This window comes from Anser cygnoides, chromosome Z (assembly GCF_040182565.1).
Source record: "Anser cygnoides isolate HZ-2024a breed goose chromosome Z, Taihu_goose_T2T_genome, whole genome shotgun sequence".
NCBI classification, from domain to species: domain Eukaryota; kingdom Metazoa; phylum Chordata; class Aves; order Anseriformes; family Anatidae; genus Anser; species Anser cygnoides.
Genome location: NC_089912.1, coordinates 80,201,461 through 80,221,175, shown reverse-complemented (window position 1 = coordinate 80,221,175; position 19,715 = coordinate 80,201,461). Strand labels below are relative to the sequence as shown.

The 19,715-nt window shown below is 41.0% G+C and overlaps 2 protein-coding genes across 2 annotated transcripts in view; one reads left to right on the top strand and one right to left on the bottom strand.

The window, feature by feature from the left end:
- The window catches only part of ENC1 (ectodermal-neural cortex 1), a 41,283-nt gene extending 38,636 nt beyond the window's left edge, over positions 1 to 2,647 (bottom strand). Inside the window, exon 1 of the mRNA XM_048049875.2 lies at positions 1,949 to 2,647. The gene's annotated coding sequence lies outside the window, so the exon portion shown is untranslated. The remainder of the gene's footprint in view (positions 1 to 1,948) is intronic.
- Positions 2,648 to 2,730: 83 nt separating this feature from the next.
- HEXB (hexosaminidase subunit beta) lies at positions 2,731 to 19,699 on the top strand. Its single transcript, XM_066988955.1, has 14 exons — positions 2,731 to 3,224; positions 3,331 to 3,482; positions 5,779 to 5,844; positions 6,626 to 6,672; positions 6,884 to 6,994; positions 9,268 to 9,369; positions 10,735 to 10,864; positions 12,662 to 12,842; positions 13,945 to 14,031; positions 14,630 to 14,702; positions 15,280 to 15,454; positions 16,285 to 16,375; positions 16,559 to 16,663; positions 19,344 to 19,699. Exons 1-14 carry the CDS (start codon positions 2,746 to 2,748, stop codon positions 19,405 to 19,407), a joined length of 1,863 nt encoding a protein of 620 aa, XP_066845056.1. The 5' UTR covers positions 2,731 to 2,745; the 3' UTR covers positions 19,408 to 19,699.
- The last annotated feature ends 16 nt before the right edge of the window (positions 19,700 to 19,715 follow it).

Genomic DNA, 19,715 nt, shown 5'->3' with positions numbered 1-19,715 from the left:
TTAAGTGTGGCTATTTTCCCTGTACCCTTTTGAATAAGAATTTTATTTGGGGTTTAATTAACCTAACAAAGTTGCATGATCACAGAATCACAGAATCATCTAGGTTGGAAGAGACCTCCAAGGTCATATTGACAACTGAATTAAGCCACGTACGTTTTGTCTGCCTTTTTAGCTGTCTTTAAGGAACTGAAAGGTGGAACTGCGTGTGTTTGGGACCCATTCAATCTTACAGATCTCATGTCCTTTCCCTACCAACGAAGTACAGAGGAAAAGCAAGGGCACTCATCAACCTATTGTTGTCTAACCTCACACCCCATATCTCTGCAGCACCAACCCAGCCTCTTTTGTTGTTTCCCCTTGATGTGTTCCTCGAAATGACTTTTTTTTTTTTCTTTAAAGAGCTTGTTGTCTTGAATAACAATTATGCGTTCTCCTCCAATGCCTCGTGCACATGCTGCAAACAATTACAGTCCCAGCTCTGCAGTGTCCTATGCTCAGTGGAAACTGCAGTGAACTCAGCAGGCCCCTGGCGGCTCGTCAGCCAGCCGACACGCTAGGGGACTGCAGCCTGCAGTCAAGCACTTTTAATAGTACAGCTCCTTACCTAACCTCTGTTTCTTCCCTGTGAACTTTGAAGCAGTCACCAGATGTAACGTAAAACTGGTTTATATTACAGCACTTCAAACACAACTGCATCTAAAAATACCAATGCAAACTCAGGTTGCTTGTAGTTATTACAGACACTACAGGTCTTTTTAGACAGATTTCCTCAGAAAATGACAGCATGTTTGTATCTGTCCACTCCACACTTCCATCAAATAACTTTTAAATTCCAGTGGTCATTTTCAAGCAAAACGAGCAGAGGTAGATGTCTCAGGGATACCAAGTTCCTAGAATTTGCTTCAAAGCATACAAGCAAAAGAAAGAAGTGTGCACTTCATGCACTTACATGAGGAAAGATCACCTGTTGTCCTTAATTACCAGAAAATCCACCCAGTGAAGAAAAAAATGCAAATCTGATTTCATTACAAAGTTGTGCACAAAACAGCTTGTTTAAATAGTGGCATCAATAAATAAATGTACTTACTTGGTGTGGAACAGCCTTGCTATACTGAAGCTACAATGACAGAAAACAAAACTGAAAGCAAAAATAAGCCGAGCTGCATCTACACCAACCAGTCTTTAGGGATGATTAGGATGGTGAACACTTATCTCCAAACAGTAGGCTTAGTTTAGCAGCATAGAGCTGACCACAAACTTCCAGCTTTTCCAAACTTCCATCATTGACTACTCTAAGTAAGTACTCTACTGAGAAAGTAGAGTATATTGATCTCTCAGTTGTGCCGAGGAAACATGAAATAATCTGTATTTTCTAAATATGCTTAAAAACACAAACAGAGGTATATAAATCAAGCAGTTCAGTCAGCACACTTGAGACAGTCAGATTAGGAAATTGGAAGAGAGCAACAATCAACCTGAAACCTGTGACAGAACTTGAATAGCAGTGTGCAAAATCTGCCTCTGAGACAGCCTGAAGGGACCCCAAGGCCATTTCCACATTGATCTTGCTGCATGCAGTGGGGCGATTTGGAAGTGTTAGGTGCTGTGTGCCAGTTTGGTACCACATCATAACATTTTGCCATGGACAACCTGCATCAAACAGCTTCCATCAAGGCATTACACTCCAATTGCATAAACAGGCACAGCAGATGACAAGAACGGGTTATTTTGTGATCTATTCCCTTCAGGTGCAGTTTCACAGTCTAAACAGGCCTGGCATAGTCTCAGCCTTTCCTTGATGCTGCTCCTTCCCACATGCCATCACTTTTTCTTTGATGAGGGAGGTGTTCAATCAGCTCCCTGGATTTGCTGACTGTGCCATTGTGCCAGTTTTAGTGCAAGGCAGCAGGACCATATCACAGTACTGAGGACAGCAGCGAGGACTCACCTCCTCTTACACACCCGTGCCACCCCACCCTGTAATTATTCACGAAATGGGTGAGGCTTCAGCGCTTTTCCGGGCAAGCAACCTCAACAACAGCAAAAGCTTCTTCTCCAAAACCTTGAGTGACACAGCCTAAAAGAGGACAAGCCCTAGAAAAGAAGAGAGATTTTGTTTCTTAATAATCCCACAGCAAGATGCCTGTGTTCTTTGCAAACAGCTATAAACTTCATTATGGAAATGCTATTTTTATTTTTTTGCCTTAAGAGTCTGCTTCTTGATACAGAGTGTGTCCCCAGAGCTGACCTCCCGCAACAGGAAGATGACCGAGGGAGCACTCGCTGACTGAATCTGCAGATGCCCTGCAGTAGCAGCATGCAGGTATGGTGAACTCCCCACTGCTGTCGTGTAACTGCCGTATCCGCCTGAGCACGAGTGATGGCACGCCACTGTTTGCATTCACCATGTAATTAGTGGTGGCTTAAAGTCAGGGTGGCTTTCCGCTGGAATTTCCAGCTTTCAGGTGCATGACTTGCCTCCTGAACACCTCACGCCAACTTCCAAAATTTACACTGGCATCTGCCAGAACACCTAGCTCGCTTAAAACCTGAGACACTTTGCCGAAAGTCAGACCTGTGCTTACATTTACCCCTCTGCCCAGTTTACGGTGCATTCTGCAGAAAGCCCTTTTAAAAAATTCCCCCAGGACTGCAACTGTTTTGCGACAACACAAGCGATTCTTAAGATTTTACTACAGAAAGCCGCAACCCAAGTTGCCACGACCTCTCTCCACACACACACGCATGAAACCCCCCCCCCAACTCCTCTCGTCAGCCCGCGCCCGTTGCGCTCCGCTGCCCCGCCATGAGGCGGCCGCGGGGGGCGGCGCCGCAGCCCGCCCGCGGCGGTCCCGTGATGGCGGAGGCGGGGCGGCGGCGGCAGGCGGCGGTGGTGGCCCAGCCGAGGGCCGGCTCCCCAGTGCTATGGGCAGAGCCATGGGGCTCGCAGGGCTGCTGCTGGGGCTGCTCCTCGTGCCCGCCGTGCTGCTGAGCACCAGCCCCGGCCGCGGCGACCCGCCGCCAGAGCCCGAGCTGGAGCTGGCCGAGGGGCCGCCGGCCGCGGGCGGCGTCGCCGCCGGCGAGGACTCGCTGTGGCCGCTGCCGCAGTGGCTCCGCACGTCCCGCCGGCAGCTGCAGCTCGCCCCCGACCGCTTCCAGGTAGTGCACGGGGCCGGCTCCTCGGCGGGGCCGGGCTGCGGCCTCCTGCAGGATGCCTTCCGCAGGTCAGCGGGGGGCGGGGGGGCTCTGGGGCGGAGGTGGGGCCGGCCGGGGGGCGCCCGTTGCCGGCGGCCGCCTCAGGGTGCCTGTGCTCTCTCCCCCCCCGTGCAGGTACTACGAGTACATGTTCGGGCACTCCCGCTGGCGGAGCCCCGGCCGGCGGTGGCCGTTCGTCCGTCGGGAGCTGTCGCAGCTGCAGGTGGTGATCGCGGCGCCGGAGCCCGGCTGTGACAGCTACCCGCGCCTGGCGTCCAGCGAGGCCTGTGAGTACCTCGCCCGGCAGCCACCTCGTGCCGCCGCTCCTGCCCCGGGCTGGGCGGGCAGCCTCAGCACTCGTCTTCCACTCACGTTGTCGTCGAGTGGAGAAGCCAACCGATTATTTTTTTTTTTTCTAAGGCTCACTGAGGGTCTTGGGGACAAGACGCTGTGAGCGCTGTGGTGAACTTCAGTCCACACCAAGTTGTGAAGTTAGTTAGAAGCATAATCTGTGATTTCCTCAGTTTGACTGGCATTTAACTCATTTACCTGCTGCTGTCCTTTCTAGTAACTATTAACAGTCAGAGGTACTATGCTGTGCTATGTCCAGTTACGTGGGGTGAGATCTATACATAGTCAAGGCACCGTCTTTTCTCTCAGTAAGGGGTGTGGGATGAAGGCTGGCTTTGCTTGTTCGTCTGCTCTCCTTTGAGATATCTAAGTCTGAAGGGAAGCTACCTGTACTGGCTCACGTACCTGATGTTTCTTCTTCTCCAAGAAAAATAGAAAGCGTGCAAACTCGTCATTCATCTTGTGGTACTATAAATACACTTCCATTCTGTTGAGAGATACAAGACAGAATTAAAAATACAACGATTATATTGTATTTGGTATGCAACAATTCTTTAGTTCCATGACTGAAGTCCAGATTGGAGAAATACTCTAAAATCACTACAGGAGTTTCTTAACAGCGCAGAATTCAGCACGTTCAATTCATCTGGTTCTGTCTGGAGATAATCTGTAATCGTCTGGGCAGTTGTTTGGTATCCAGGATACAGATCCCTAGGAAAAGATCCTTTTAATCTTAAGTCATACATTAACAGCAGGACTAATTCTACCTGACTTGTGAAAGAATGTGTTGATTTTAAATTTACTTATACCTTTTCGTACACACAGCCAAGTAGCGTAATTTTGCTGTGCAAATTTTTCACACATTTCAATGCAGACAGGATACAGCAGCAAAACTGTTAATGTTTCAGATTTTTTCTGCCATGGTCAGGTTATTACATTGCTTTGCTACTTGGTGAACTTTGAATTGCTTTCTGAACTTGAGTTCTGAACCAACGCTGATTCTTCTTTTCTGTAAGGGAATTACTCAGTTGCTGGATGGAGCAATTTGGTTCCTTTCCTTAACAGACACAGTTTGGATTAGTCAGTGGCAATCCCATAGCAAGAGTATTGTATACCTAATCAAAGTACAGGTTGTCTGCCTTTCTCCCTGCTGGCTTCTTTCCTCTTTGTGTAAAAGATTCCATATAGACTTACAAAACTTGTTGTTCTGCATTCATTTAAGACATACGTTCAGAAAAAGATGTTGTCTCAGAAGCAAATCCCTGACTGGCCTACAGTTTACCACAAAAAAAAAAAAAAGAGAGATTGCAGTTGTCGTCTTCTGTTTCTTACCTAGAACTTCCAACGTACACAGAATTGTCTGTGTTTAGGTAAAAATTGAAGTCTGGGATACTTTCTTCATGTCCCTGAATTGCTTTTCTCTGGTAGTTTAGTCAAAAGTTTGAACCATGTAATTTGTAACCAACTCTTCCTTCAGACTGAGGCAGATGCAACAATCTACCCCTCTAATACTTGTTTCTTTACTAGAATTTGTTGAACCATCTTACATGGAAAAATGAAATGACTTGTGCTTTTTTTCCCCCAGTACTCTGTGGTCAGTAACACTTCCTCAAACACAAGGGGGGATTATTATGGATCTCTTCAGATAGTATTCTTCATTTTGCTTACCTTGCTTCATCTTACTGGTGCCCTACATGTGCTCATTAGATGTTTTGGTATTTTTTTTCCTTTTTAATGAGATCTTTATGATAAGCACCAAACAATATTACTTGACAAATTATACCTCTAAAAATATGTAAGCATGAAGTATCTAAAGTGAATGTAAAAGGAGAAGTAAAATTCTGTGGTTAGGTCCAGCTTAGTTACCTAACCCTTGTTGTCTCCATATTAAATGCAAAAACATCATTTGCTGTGTTTTCAATCAAATGAGCTAAACTAGTCTGAAATTCAGGCCCATGTGCAACACTGAACATTCCCATTATTAAAACTGTATTTGTTTAACATCTTAGTGGTTAACTGCTGTCTGACTAGTAGCTTGCTCAATTTTGGGAGCCCATAAATGAAAAATAGCTGCACAGTATCACCATTAAAAACAGCAATAGCATTTATTAGAATTAAAAAAAAAAATCTACAAAAAAAAGGCGGACCTGAAGAATCATTTAACTCCTGTTAATACTGTCATATCAATTCATGCTTTCTTGAGGAATAAACTTTTTTTTTTCTTCTCTTTAGATCATTTAACTATAACTGAGCCTGTGGCTATACTGAAAGCAGATGAAGTATGGGGTGCTTTAAGAGGTAAGTCGATACTTCCCATATAGAGCTGTTTGTTCTGAGGTTATATAGACTGCGTTGCAGAGTAGGAATCATCTGACCACTAAGGCCTGCCCTCATTCAGATTTTTATGGGAAGTAAACTTGGTCGTGGAGGCCAGAAGGGTACAAAGGTGTGCGTTGGACACCTCAGTCTGTATGTTCAGCATCCTAGATCCAGTGGCACACTGTACCTCCACTCTTGCTGTGTTTGAAATCATCCAAGCCAAACAAATCCTGGGTGCTAAAAACCTCTTTCATCTACAGTGTGAACAAATTATTCTCTGACTACATCTAATAACTGAACATGCAGAACACATCACCAAAAAGACCATAACGCTGAAGTCTTGGTCTTCTGTGCTTACTATCTAAATTAGAATTTTTTTTATGCTGAATTAGAAAGTCCACCTGTTCCAGAAATGACAGGAATATATGCATATCAACACCAGACATTGCTACCTTGCTCTCAGTAGCTTCTGTTCTATTCAAGGATTAACTTGGTACAGCTGAGCTGTAATGATAATATTCAATACTCGTATATAATGGAGAGTTTGAACAGTTCTCTTGTCCTTACATGTTTAAGCTTACTTCCTTAAATGTTGTGCTTGAGCAACTAAGGAAAATGTGATAACAAGAAAGAAACTCTGTCACAAGGCATTCTTTCTAACTATGTTCATGCCTGGAAATAGTTTTGGTCCTGTTTTTAACTATAAGTTTAAGGACAAGTACTGTGTTGTACTCTAGATCTCTTTCTTGGATTTTTCCAGGTTTGGAAACCTTCAGTCAGTTGGTTCATGAAGATGATTATGGAAGTGTAAGTATAGCTATTAACTAAAACCACAGTTCTGATGAGACAGCCACATTCTGTGTTAGGTGCTTTTCTAGAAACAGCAGATCTAAGAGTTTCATTAAGTATTTTCTGAGAAAATAATGGTTGGAGGGCAGTTAACAAACTGAGAAGTATTTCCTGTTTGTAGTGATGAACACAAAATGAGAGTTCTAATTTTAAAATCTCATTCTCGTAGTTTCTTGTCAACGAATCTGATATCTACGACTTCCCAAGATTTGCTCATAGAGGAATCTTACTTGACACGTCAAGGCACTATTTGCCATTGAAATCTATTCTTACAAACCTGGTAAGTGGACTGTCATGTATCATTAATAAGGAAGGCCTTCTGTTGTTGTATATTGTCCCCTGAAGTAAATAGCACTTGTGTTGATATGAAATGAAATGAATGAAACCTGTCTGACTTCTAAAAGAACAGAGTGAAATTTTCTAAGTGGAGATCAGAGCCTACAGTCAGAGCATACGCTGGTGATGAATTGAGTGTGCGGTTGCCATGTAAATCTGTAAAGAAAGCTGGGATTTGTGCACTGTGGGTTTTCAGTATTTTCTGTTTACAGCAGCTCATGCTCATGTATTTCAAGGTCTAATTTGAGTGTCAATGGTTGCAGGAAAGCTACAGGCTTTTGAATAGCCACATAGTCCATTCTTGTGTTGCTAAGAGCAATTCAGTAATGAAATACAAAGGGGGGTTCATTGGGAGCTACTGATTTCTTTCACTGCTTTCACTCAAAAAGGAGTAAACTCTCTTCAAACAGCGCAAGCCCAGTAAGAAATGTATACTCCCACCTTGATGCAAAGGTGAGGAATTTGTCTAATTACAGCACCCAAAGCTGTGGGTTTTCTTATTTCATACTGTTCTTTTCCCCTGTCAAAAAAACTTGCAGCAGGGCTTACTTGGTTGAAGTGGGGGAGCTTTTGAATGAAGGAACATGCAGTTTCCTATCTTATCTCTGTCTTGCTTTTCCAAGAGAAATTTTTCTTAGATATTTCCCTCCATGTTCCAGAACTTTGCAGGGCAGGCTTGTGATGGGCAGGAAAAGAGAACAGGTAAAACCAGCCTTTATTTCTGAGGTCATCCTTGAACTGTGCTCAGAACTAGCCCTTCTATGAGTATTTACAACTTGTATTCACCTTTAAGATCAGTCCCAGCTTGGCTACTAGTGTTCGTGCAGCTAGTCATTTGAAACTGAGAATGCTTCAACTACTCAAGTAGTTCCTGTGTCAATATTTGTTGTCAGTATTTGTTGACTTTTCTAAAAGGGTAGATGTATGTCCAAAGTGTAACTTGACTTCTGAGACTTGTATTTCTAACCATCATTGTATTTTCATAACTGTTGCTCTTTTGTTTTCTTTCCTTAAATTATCTCTGTGGCACAACTACTTCACCAGAGCTATGTTTCATGCCATTTTACTGGCTTATGAAAAAGTGTGCCTGCTTGAATCCAGGCTAACCTAATAAAAAGCAGCAGTAATCCCTTCACTGACATGTGGTAATTAGATGCTTAAGACAGCAGTTTAAATACATTTCCTGTTTGTGTCTGGCTACTGCACTGTATCTCCAGGAACGACACCATCCTTGAGAAAGGAAAGACCGTGGGGAGGGCCAGGAAGTATAATTTTTATGTGGAAAGATGGTAGTTGGTAGAAATGCATGAAGGCGAGCAATAATTAAAACTACTGCTCTCTGATAAAAGAGATGAAGTAACTTTGGCAAATGGACAAAGTATAAATCTTCTTTGGATTTGGCAGTAGTTCATTGAAGAGATTTTTGTTGCTTCTGAAAAGACAGCTTGGATGAAAAAAGGGGAAAAAATTGAATTGTGGCAAGAGATTGGGAGCAACTGTGTTGCAATTACTTGGAGCAGAAGAATGCAGAGGACACATTCCTTCCACTCCAAGCACACAACAATTAAAGTGACTGTGACAAACTTGTATAACTCATGATACGTTTGTAACTGCCCAGCTGGAGTCATGATTCTATAATAAATGTGTTTACATTTATCTTGATAATGTACAGTGTACAAAATAGAAATACTGACACTGTATTGACAGAAAAATGCATAGTTATCTTGCCTGCACTTGAAATGGGTACTGGAAGGGTTACTAGGAAGTAAGGATGTACTCAGTGGTAGGAATCTCTCTCATGCTGTTTACTTTTCAAGTCCAAAGTATTTCGGTAGAAAAGTATAAGCTTTCCTGTAAGGTGAAATAGCTGATTCTGTGTAGAGAATCACGTAAACGTGTTGTGAAGTGGAAGAAATTAATAAGAATTTATAGTGGTTCCTTGTCTACCAACCAGTACAGCTTGATCAGATGAAGTGCTTGTTGACTCTGCAGTGTAGGACTGAAGAGAATAGATGATGGAGGAAAGGAGAAGGTTATAAAGAGGTTGGTGTGTTTTAGCGTATGATTCTACAGTTCAGTGAAAAATAGTATGCTTTTCCTTCATTTTAGTTGTTGCTTTAGGCATGCAGGATGTAATAGGAGAAGACCACCTTCTTTTACGTATTTTTTTGTGAAACTAAAGTGCTTAACTGGACTGTATTGCTTTGTTTGTTACAGGATGCCATGGCTTTTAACAAGTTCAATGTCCTCCACTGGCATATAGTTGATGATCAGTCATTTCCTTACCAGAGTATTTATTTTCCTGAGCTAAGTAACAAGGTGAGTAAACATCTTTGGAGCAGGGGTGAACGGGCAGGAATGAATACATGCCAGGTATTTCTGGCACATCTTTTGTGAAAATAAAATACAAAAGTGAGAGCCTGTGAATGGGTGAATACGCCTGCCTAGGCTGATTGTGAAACAGTACGAGAGATTCCAAAAATCTATACGCTTGGAACCACTGTAATAGTACTTTTGCTCTTTTAGAGATCTAGTTAACTTTGCAAGACATTCTGCTTCTATAAGAGATCCAAAAGTGAAAGTTTTCTGAAAAAAAATACAGGGTGATGTATGTCTCTACTCCCTGACTCACAGCAGCTTTTGCTAATTAATGAAAGCCATCAAGAGGTTCTTGCTCAGTAGCAGTACAGTAGCAGCCAAATCAAGTATGCTGAAGCAGACTGAGCTAATGCATAAGATTTGTGATTGTTTTAAAATGCTTGATAGACTCTGACCTTCATATGAAAATTACACAGGCAGTGCTTAGAGCAGATGTCAATGAAGAATTTTAAAATTCAGAAACTGTAGATGTTGGATGGTGCAGTCAGATTAGTTTTCCTAGGAATGGCTGTGGAGTTCTGTCCTATTCCCCAGTAACAGCTGGGGAGAGAGAGATGTCCTTTGCCTGAATAATCTTCTTTCGGAAGGCATGCTTACCATTACCTTTTTTTTGAGTCACTCAGCTGTGGAAACCAGTCTGAGATAAATGGAAGCTTAAGGCACAATCAATCATGAGGAGTCACGATGCTTTTCTTAAGTAGTTTTGCTCTTTGACAAGTGTGTGTTTTATCAAATTGTAGAAATGTGGTCACTCATGACATTTGTTGGCTGTGTGGAAGTGGAATAATACGCAAATACAGCATCACAAAACAAACACACGCCGATGCTAAATTGGGCAATGTATCAAAACAGCCAAGCGGAGGTATCAGAAGAAAACGCCATTCTTTCTGGCTCAGCAGAACTTTTCCATTAGCCTTGCACATCAAGTAACAAGGGCCCTCTGTTTCAGAGTCAGTGATGCAGAGATGGAGGAAAAATCTAACTTGCTTCTCAGCAGAAGAAGTGAAAAACATATCTTTCAAAAACCTGATGGAATAGAATCCAACTTTTTTATTTTCCTCAGTAACTGAACCTAAGAAGAAAGGAGAATCTCCTCAGGAGACTTATCTTAGGGTGAAAATGTGGTTCATATTTCTCACTAGTCAGCCGAAAAGTTCTGTCAGGGCAGCTGCACATGTGATAACCTAGAAAAGGCCAACTTGAAAAAATGCTCTGCAGTCTAAAAAAAATAACACTTTAATCCCGATTTTGTGAGCTGCTGATATAACATTTTGTAAACTTTCTCAAAATATGAACACTTCACAGGGAGCTTACTCCTATAACCACATCTATACTCCTACTGACGTCCGTCTGGTGATTGAGTACGCCCGGTTAAGAGGCATTAGAGTTATCCCAGAGTTTGATACCCCAGGACACACGCAGTCTTGGGGAAAAGGTATGTCCAAGAAAGTACTAATAGTTAAAAGATTATGATAAGTAAAGTGCAGCATAATGTTCCTGTATAAAAGCAAATAGACTTATTAAAGGCAGCCTTTGAAGTATTTTGAAAGGCCATTGGTATGAGATAAGCAAGGGAAAGAATCGATGATGATCAGGACTGTTACATGTTAGAGGAACTAAAGTGCATAGAGGAAGCTGGAACCAAGCAGTCGTTTCCTGTGCTGGATGCGTGTGCAAAGGCATGGTATATTCTGTCTGCCTTGGACTTCATATTGATGTTATCACCCCATCCAGTCCTCTTGAGTTTAGAGTAATAGGGCAGTGGCTAGAAATAGTGAGCTGCTGTCTCTGGGGTAGAGAGTTCTCTTTTGAGAAGGTTCTTTCAAAATGGTTGATGTTTCTGTCTGTTAGTAAAGCGATACTCTGCTGGTATACAAAATACAGAGAACTTGGATGCTTTCACTCCATCTTCTGCATTTCAGAGTAGTAGTATTCTTGATTGTGATGCTTGAATCCTGAGTGATGGTGTTTGCTTGTGCTCAAGGACCAGGGAACCTTGTACTTTAATTCAAAATGTACAGACTGTGTTTTCACTGCAATTAGGGTAAGATATTTTTGGCCAAACTGGGAATAGTATAGATTTTCTAGTCCGTCTTATGTTGTTGCTAAAGCTAGAGCTGTCTTGTATTCATCCTGTGGGAAGCGTGACCGGAACATTGGAAGTGCTTCAGACTGTCTCACTAACCTTAAATGAGAAGGAAAGGAACAACACAAAAGCTGAATTTGTAAACGTTCTTTCTCAGTCTTTCATCTCATATAGTCTTTATTGTTATGATGTATTAACAAAAGCCAGTGGCATGCCTAGCGATACATAGGTTGATCTACATTCATACTAAGAGAGGAAGGTTCAGCTCTCATGCCTGAAATTAGCTGGTCCCAGTAGCTTTGTGTATGACAGCTTTTTTAATGTGAGAACTGTAGTTATGCTTTGCCTGCTTCTAAATTCAGGATGCTGGAGAGAGGCTTGAAGGCATGCACGGAGGGTAGGTGAAGCAATGTACTAGCACGGCCCTGTTTGGGTGAACGTGCATAGAATAGAAAACATGCAGGTGGAAGGTGCTGCTGCTGCAACCATGATAAACAGAGTAAACTGAACTTAGGAATCTCCAGCCTACGTATAAAAACTTTATACTGTTTTGCTCTCCTAGCTCATGTTGCTTCACGTGGCTTGACTCAAGAACCACTGGTTAGGAGTTTTTTGTTTGGTTGTTTTTTGTTTGGTTGAGTTTATTGTTATTAGTTTTGTTTATTTATTTATTTTTATTTTTTTGTCTAGCCTTCCTTTCTTGAGTAGAGGCAGCTTCCTAGCATACAGGGCAGAACATCTACCTCGAGCCAAACAACAACTACCTACTTAGGTGCTAACAGAACAGAGTAATAAAAAGAGAACAGAGACCTCCAGAGCACACTCATTTTATTTGGCTTCTTTCATAAATCCCTTAAAGCTTACCTATTCAAGTAGTTGTCCAGAAGCTGCTTTCCAGGACATGTTCTATAAATCTATGTTTCTAAATTGCAAATCTAAAAGCCAGAGTCCTGATTTCCAGTTAGAGGGTTGCTCAACCTTGGGCAAAATTGTTATATTTTAACTTTTCTCTATTTCACTGTACATGGAATAGATGAGCACTTTAGTCACGAATATTAACCTTTGTAATAGGGTAAACTATTTCCTGCTAGAAGAGTTAGCACACCAGCATGGAAATGAATATCCTCTATTAATTGTTTTTATTAGGTCAAAAAGATCTTCTCACCCCTTGTTACAATGGAGAACAGCCAAGTGGGTCCTTTGGACCTGTAAATCCCATTTTGAATTCAACTTATGACTTCATGACTAAATTCTTCAAAGAAATCAGCAGTGTATTTCCTGATGCCTACATTCACCTAGGAGGAGATGAAGTGAGCTTCGATTGTTGGTACGGTCACAGTTCAAAGAATAAATAGCTAGTGTCTCTTAAACTTGCCTAAATACATCAATTACAGCACTCAGTTATGTGAGATGGTTTTTCACTGCTTAACCCAAAGATATTCACCATTCCTACTCCTGTAAAAATTTACAGGCAGAGCATTTGTGATCTTCAACAAGCAAGTGTTGTAGTAGTTAGAGTTGTGCAGAATTTTATTTTGACCAGTAGTTTCACAAACGTTCAGCTATTAAAAAGGAATCCTTTAAGGAAACAAACCATGCAGAAGGGAGAACAATTATGGGAGAAAAGTACTATAGAAGATAATTAACATTTAAGTGCTTTGTGTTAAAGGAAAAGCAGTCCTTTCTGTTGAGTTCTGCCTTCCAGAAGATCTGCTAACATTAAGAATTAGAACACTGACTCTTGTGTGCTTGTATTACAAGTATGGCATGTATTAATACAGTTCTTCAAGTTGTAGATTTTTACTGTTTTGGGAGTCTTTCTGATCAGGAAACTAATAATACAGGGTTTGGAGATGATCTAATAGAATTAGTATTTAGATTGATCTAGTTAATATTGTGCTTTTTCTTGAAGTATCAAATCTGAACGCTCAGGACTTGGTTTAATTTTTAAAATAAAGATAAGTTCTGACAAATTTCATATCACAACATGTTGCATTGCTTTAGGGAAGTTTTCTCAAGCTTGGTTCTTGATGTCACTCCCACAGATCTCCTGGTACTGCTAAACTCCCTGTCTGCTCAGTTTCTAGACCTGCTAGCAATCTTCCCACAAAACCACTGAGAAACCAGGAACCCCAGAGATTTTAGGAAGTTTAGGCAGTCTGCCAGAGGCTGCTTTAAAACAGTGACTTCAGTAGCATTCCCAGAGAATGATGACTGTTGGCTTTCTTTCAAATCAGGATGAAATTTTCTTTCAAAACACCTAAATCATATTATCCTGCTGCTTCTGCTCTCTTGTACATTCCAGGCTATGTCATGTCTAAGGCATCATCTAGTGTACTGTGCATAGGTGAAACTAGTTGGGAAATCAGGTTTAAAACAAACAAACAGTTATTCTTCTTTTATAACTTGTTTTATTGTTACTGTTTAAGGAAATCTAACCCTGATGTGAAAGAGTTCATGAAGGAGCAAGGGTTTGGCATTGACTATGCTAAACTGGAATCGTACTACATTCAGAAGTATGTTTTTTGTTTTTATTTCCTACCCAGCTTATCACAGCCACTATCTGAGGGGAATGTTGGGGTGCAGATACAGAAGCTATTTTAGACTGTATAGCTTTCAAAAATTCCCGTGTATGGGGTACTGCCCACTTACTACTTTCCAATTAATGCACTGAATATAAAGTTTACTGCTTTAAGATGTGGGACACAACAAGGATATGTAGGCTAGTTCTAAGCACAGTCTGAATGTATCGAGTATCTTAAGCTAGGTATCTGTTTAAATGTCAATACACAAGGTGGGGAGGGAAAGTCCTAAGGCTTTTGTGGCCACTTATTTCATTTGTTCTTAAATAATGTAGATTTTAACACCTTTGTGAGTTACCGGTTATGTTCTTTACCTGAGTTTGTGTTACTGCACTTGCATATCCTTATACATGTGCCCTTCTAGACAGAGCTCTGAAAGCCAAAACCAGAGAAAAAAAAAAAAAAGGTTTGTTTGGTTCTTCATGCAGCATTGGAAACGCCTGACGTGCATTAGAGTAGGAAATATTGCTATGTTGTGTCTGTACGTGAGCTACCTGATGTTCACAAACATCATCTTATTCCCAAATTCTAGGATCTTGGATATTGTTTCCTCTTACAACAAAGGATACGTGGTCTGGCAGGAAGTGTTCGATAACAAAGCACAGGTAAGATTGGGAAGTAAGTAAGGTGCTTTTGCATAACTGCACGGTATTGTGGGAGGCTTCCAAAGTATTAAGTAATTTTGGTTGTGTCTTTTAAGAATTGAAAGCAAATCTGCTGACCTTAGCAGGACAGGCAAAATAGGTGAAACAGGAACACCAGCACTGCAGCACTTTCTTTGAAGTGAAGACAGATAATATAATGATGTAGAGCAACAGAGTAAAGAGTAGGAAAGTCTCTATTCTTTTTTCATCTATTCTAAGTTTTCTGACATAACAGTCCACCTAGACTAGTAACACTTGGTGCTCAGCTTTTAGAAGCCGGTCAGACAGCTGGTGCATATAGGACCCATCTCAGGGCATTAACTGTCTATAAACTAAACTTCTAGCGTGAGCTCTGTTTAAAACAAACAAATAATCAGCTTTAGATTTTCTATGTAAGAAAACAACCAAAGGTAGCTTCCAAAATACTCCTCTTCAAAACAGAATGTCACACCCCAAGTTTTGAAATCCATTATCCTTTTCCTGATAACAGCAATTAGGATTGTCTTTCATGTAAATTTCCTTTATTTTTCCCTTTTAGCTGAAACCAGATACTGTAGTTGAAGTGTGGATGGCAAATAACTATGCTCATGAACTAAGCAGTGTCACTAAAGCAGGGTTCACTGCTATCCTGGCAGCTCCCTGGTATTTGGATTACATTAGTTATGGACAAGACTGGAAGAAATACTACAGCGTAGAACCACTCAACTTCCCTGGTTTGTTATCTTACTCTTTTTTTATATGCATGTTTTTTGTGTGAAAGTCTTTGGTTCGTAATCAGGTAAAAATGGGAAGGAAAAGTTGTTTAGCGATGCGTGCAGTCAGTATGATCAGATACTCTGTAATCAAAGGACTTGTTTGCCAGCTAGAACTCTGCAAAACTCTTAAGTAAAAAATATCAACTTTCTATTTTTCAAATGGAAATTGAATTGGAATTCAAATGGAATTGGAAATGGAATTGCATCTGGCACTGGTGTATGTGTGCTGGACTGTGTGGACAGACGTGTCATGCATTAGGGACAGAATTGTGCAAAATGGCTGCTGGTAGACAGACTCTGAATTCGGATTTTGAAGCAACCTTCTACAGTGTTAGACTGTTCTAGAAAAGGTATGTTCTCTCCCTCTGGCTGAAGCTGATACAAAGATGTTAGGGTTTTCCCTGGGCTTTTTTTTTATGTGAGGTGTTAGGGAGAACACCTGACTTCTATAGCTTCTTCAAAAAATGTTCTGTGTGTAGTAGAAGGAGCAATTTTCATCAGGACTGGAATCCCTGAAGAAGGTCTAGAGGCTGGGGTGTGTCTTCAGAGGCTAAAAGTTAAAATCTCTTCTGCCAGAGAAGGGAAACAGGCTTTCCAGTCAAATGGGCTAATCATTATCACATTCAATAACAGGACTAGCAAAATGTTAAGTTTGTGCTCAGGATAGCTACGTTATATGATAAAATGAACATCAGCTGAACAGCAATCCGAGTAGTGAAAAAAGAAATTTCTGATACATGCCCCTCTTCTGGACAAATGCAAATTCTATCTTTCTGTTTTGAATTCAGGATCTGAAAAACAGAAAAAGCTCCTAATAGGTGGAGAAGCTTGCTTGTGGGGAGAATTTGTGGATGCAACTAACCTCACACCAAGACTGTGGTAAGAACTTTGTTTAGATTTCAGAAAGCTAGCTACGAGGAGCACGAACTAATCCAGCAGGACTGTATACTGACCTTGAGCAGCTATAAAAATTGGTGCTTCTGGATATAAGACCTGATATAAAAAAACTTTTAATCCATTCTTGGTTGTAGACAGTATCTCCTCTAAAACTTACCTTTACAGGCCTCGGGCAAGTGCTGTAGGGGAAAGACTCTGGAGCAGCAGCAACGTGACTGACTTGCAGGATGCCTATAAAAGACTGTCTAATCATCGATGCCGCATGCTCAGGTAAGATTAATAGCTCTAGTAAACCTGTGGTTTTCATGCCTTAGAGACAGTGGTGCTGAAGTACAGGCCTAACTTGCTGGCTCAGAAATGAAGGGAGGAGACCTATCAGTCTAGTCTACGTAGATATCATCCCATGTGTTTTTTGTATCTTCAGAAGGGGAAGAACAGATGCAGTAAGACAGGAGTTCAAAGAGTTTTGCAAATAACATTCTCAAAACCATTAACCCTCTGCAGTGAAATATTAGAACTCATCTTTGTTCCTCTTTCCTCTAAAGACAAAAACCTACCCCAAGATTGATTTATTTCAGACTACAAAGGATATTTAAGGGCATACAAGAGGAATACACAGACCGGAGAAAAAGTAGACTGATACATTTTTTTTAATTGCTGGGAATAAAAACTAAAGAGTTGGCACAGGCATTCCAATGGAGTTTCTTGTGCGAGAGGTGAGCTTGAATGTCCTATTATTTCAGGTATTGCCTTAATGTAGGGACTGAGAGAGGTAGATATGGAGACCCTGTAGAATTAAACTTTATTTATGGTTACGGTAAACCAAGTCAGTTCGTAACAGATTGTTTTCTGCAGTTCATTCTCAAAAAGTGTCCAGACGAGTTGTTAGTTTTTTATTGCCAGTGCTGTCTTGTCTATATTCACGGCTGTAGAAATGAGTCAGTTCCAGGTCTGAAGTCCAAGTCCGACTCCACTCGTAAAAGTACACAGCCAGAGAGACATTTAGATTTTCTCAAATGTTGCTGCAAAGTTGGACTGCAGCAAGAATGCAACATGCCATTTAGCTTTACAGTAGTTTATGACAAATCATAGAAAATACCAACCATGAGAAACAGGATTTTGAGGGAGAGGCTTTTAAAGGACAAGATGCATGGCAGTACCCAAAAGTCAAGCATTCTGCTCAGGTTCCTGTAGATATATCAGCAAGATCATCTGTCACAATCACCGACTTTAAGCTTAGAGTATAAACTAACTTTATAGAGTAACTGAAAGTCTCAATGTAATTTTGACTTCTTGGGTTTATTTCAAGCTGGCTTTAAAGAATGCTATAGGAAAATATTGTTAGGCATGAATTGCATTATCTCCCTCAGTCCTGAGAAAGACAGATATATTAAGAGGAAGTTAACAAACACATGTTAAAAACAAGATTAAAGGGCATTAAAAACTTACATCCTATCCACCTATCAGTTAACAGGATCTTATATCTCTTGCTGGGGCTCAGAGGGAATGCTGATAAAACTGAACAGTGCGGCGGCTGTGCTACTAGGATTAGGGTTTTAGAGTGAACTAAGTCATGCTATTCCTGTACCTGGGTTAGTTAGTGCAGCCTCTCCATCCTCTTCCTTAACACCGGTACTTGTGCAGTACCTGCAGCAAAGGGAGCTGGTCCAGATGGCTGTGGCGAGTTACTCATGTGCTAGCATGAGAGATGGGGAACTTGGGGACAAAATAAAGACAGCTCCCTGCACTTGTACGTTTCCCTTAAGGTACTGTCAGGCAATTTGCTGGCATATAAACTCATGGTGAACAATTCCTGTTATAAAAAGACTAGCTTTATAAAAGGACCTGTCCCCCTTAAAAGTCTTCGTTTGATGTAGGCTTTAAACTAGAGGAACACTAGAGGAACCACCCCCTTTACATTGCTTAAATGAGCCCTCCTTGGGTCTGCAAGCACATTGTCTTTCATGTATACAGACCCTCCACAAGGCTTCCTGAGCTTTGTTTGAATTCCAGAGAGCTGATTTTATCAGTCAGGCTGTTAGAAAGAGTTTGGAGTTTACCAACGTTTTTGTACATAGCATAAGTATATACAGACAGTATATACTGCCATAGACGTGGCAGTTCTAGCAGGCTGAGGAGCCTTTCCAAGTAAAGCAGCTGTGGCTCACTATGTACATCTGGATACCAGACAGAGAGGAAAAGAGTAGGTAGAAATTTTTTAACATCTAGATCAAAGTCAGTGGAAGAATGGTAACTCTTCGTATCTAAATGCAGAGTTACTGCTACTGAAATAGTACTATAAAAACAGCTGCTATTCAGATCTAAACTCAGCTTCCTGTAGTAGGATACAGAAGCACAAAATACAGAGGAGTAGTGATGGGAGAAGGGAAACAGAGACCTAGACGTCTTTTAGCAGAATTTTGACTACCACTATTTTCATTCTGAAACATCTTTCATAGTATCTTACTAATTTTTTGGATTTGGTGTGTGTGTGTGTTTTAAGTGCATCTGTCCAGCAAGAGACCTTTTATTAAACTATCTGCCCAAAGTCATAAATTGAATGAAAGGACAGTTACAGCTGCATATGAAGGAAATGTTAGGTTGGGAGGGGAGTGTGTAAATGTAAACAATTTTTGTGTTTTTACATTCATTACTCATCTTCAATAAAAGCAATAACTTTTTCAGCATAGCAAAACTCACAGGCCCTGAATTTAAGCTTTTCAACCCATCTTCTAGTATTCTGGTACAACTGACTGAAACAGAGAACTGTACTTAGCTTGATACTTCAGCACAATCAGCCATCGAACAGGGCCCTTCTGACTCCCTAAGTAGGCCATCCATTTTGTTTACACAAAGCAGATTAAAGCAGACTGCCGGTATCTCTCTTCCTGCCTATATCACTAGTCCATTATTTGGTTAATCATACATATTCCACTTTATTTTTTAACAGACGTGGCATAGCAGCTGAACCTCTCTTTGTTGGCTACTGTGCCCATGAAGCAAGAGGGTGGTAACTGCTTCAGAGCCTTCTCCTCAACAACCTGAAGTGCCTCTGGAGTGTGAACATGCGTACACGTGGTTTGATTGTTGAACAAAGACTTAAAATTTTCACTTTTGAGTAAAGTTATTTGGCATTCTTGTTGGAGTAAAAACAATGTTTTTGGTGTTTTGGTTTTTCAATTGGGGATAATGCGATTAATCCCATAGCATGCTTTCATGAGAGAGGTATTCTTCACTGTGAAATCATGAAACTTGATACTTTACATACCAAAGGTGGGGGAAAAATAAAGATACTGTTTAGATAAAGAGCAGACCATTTTTA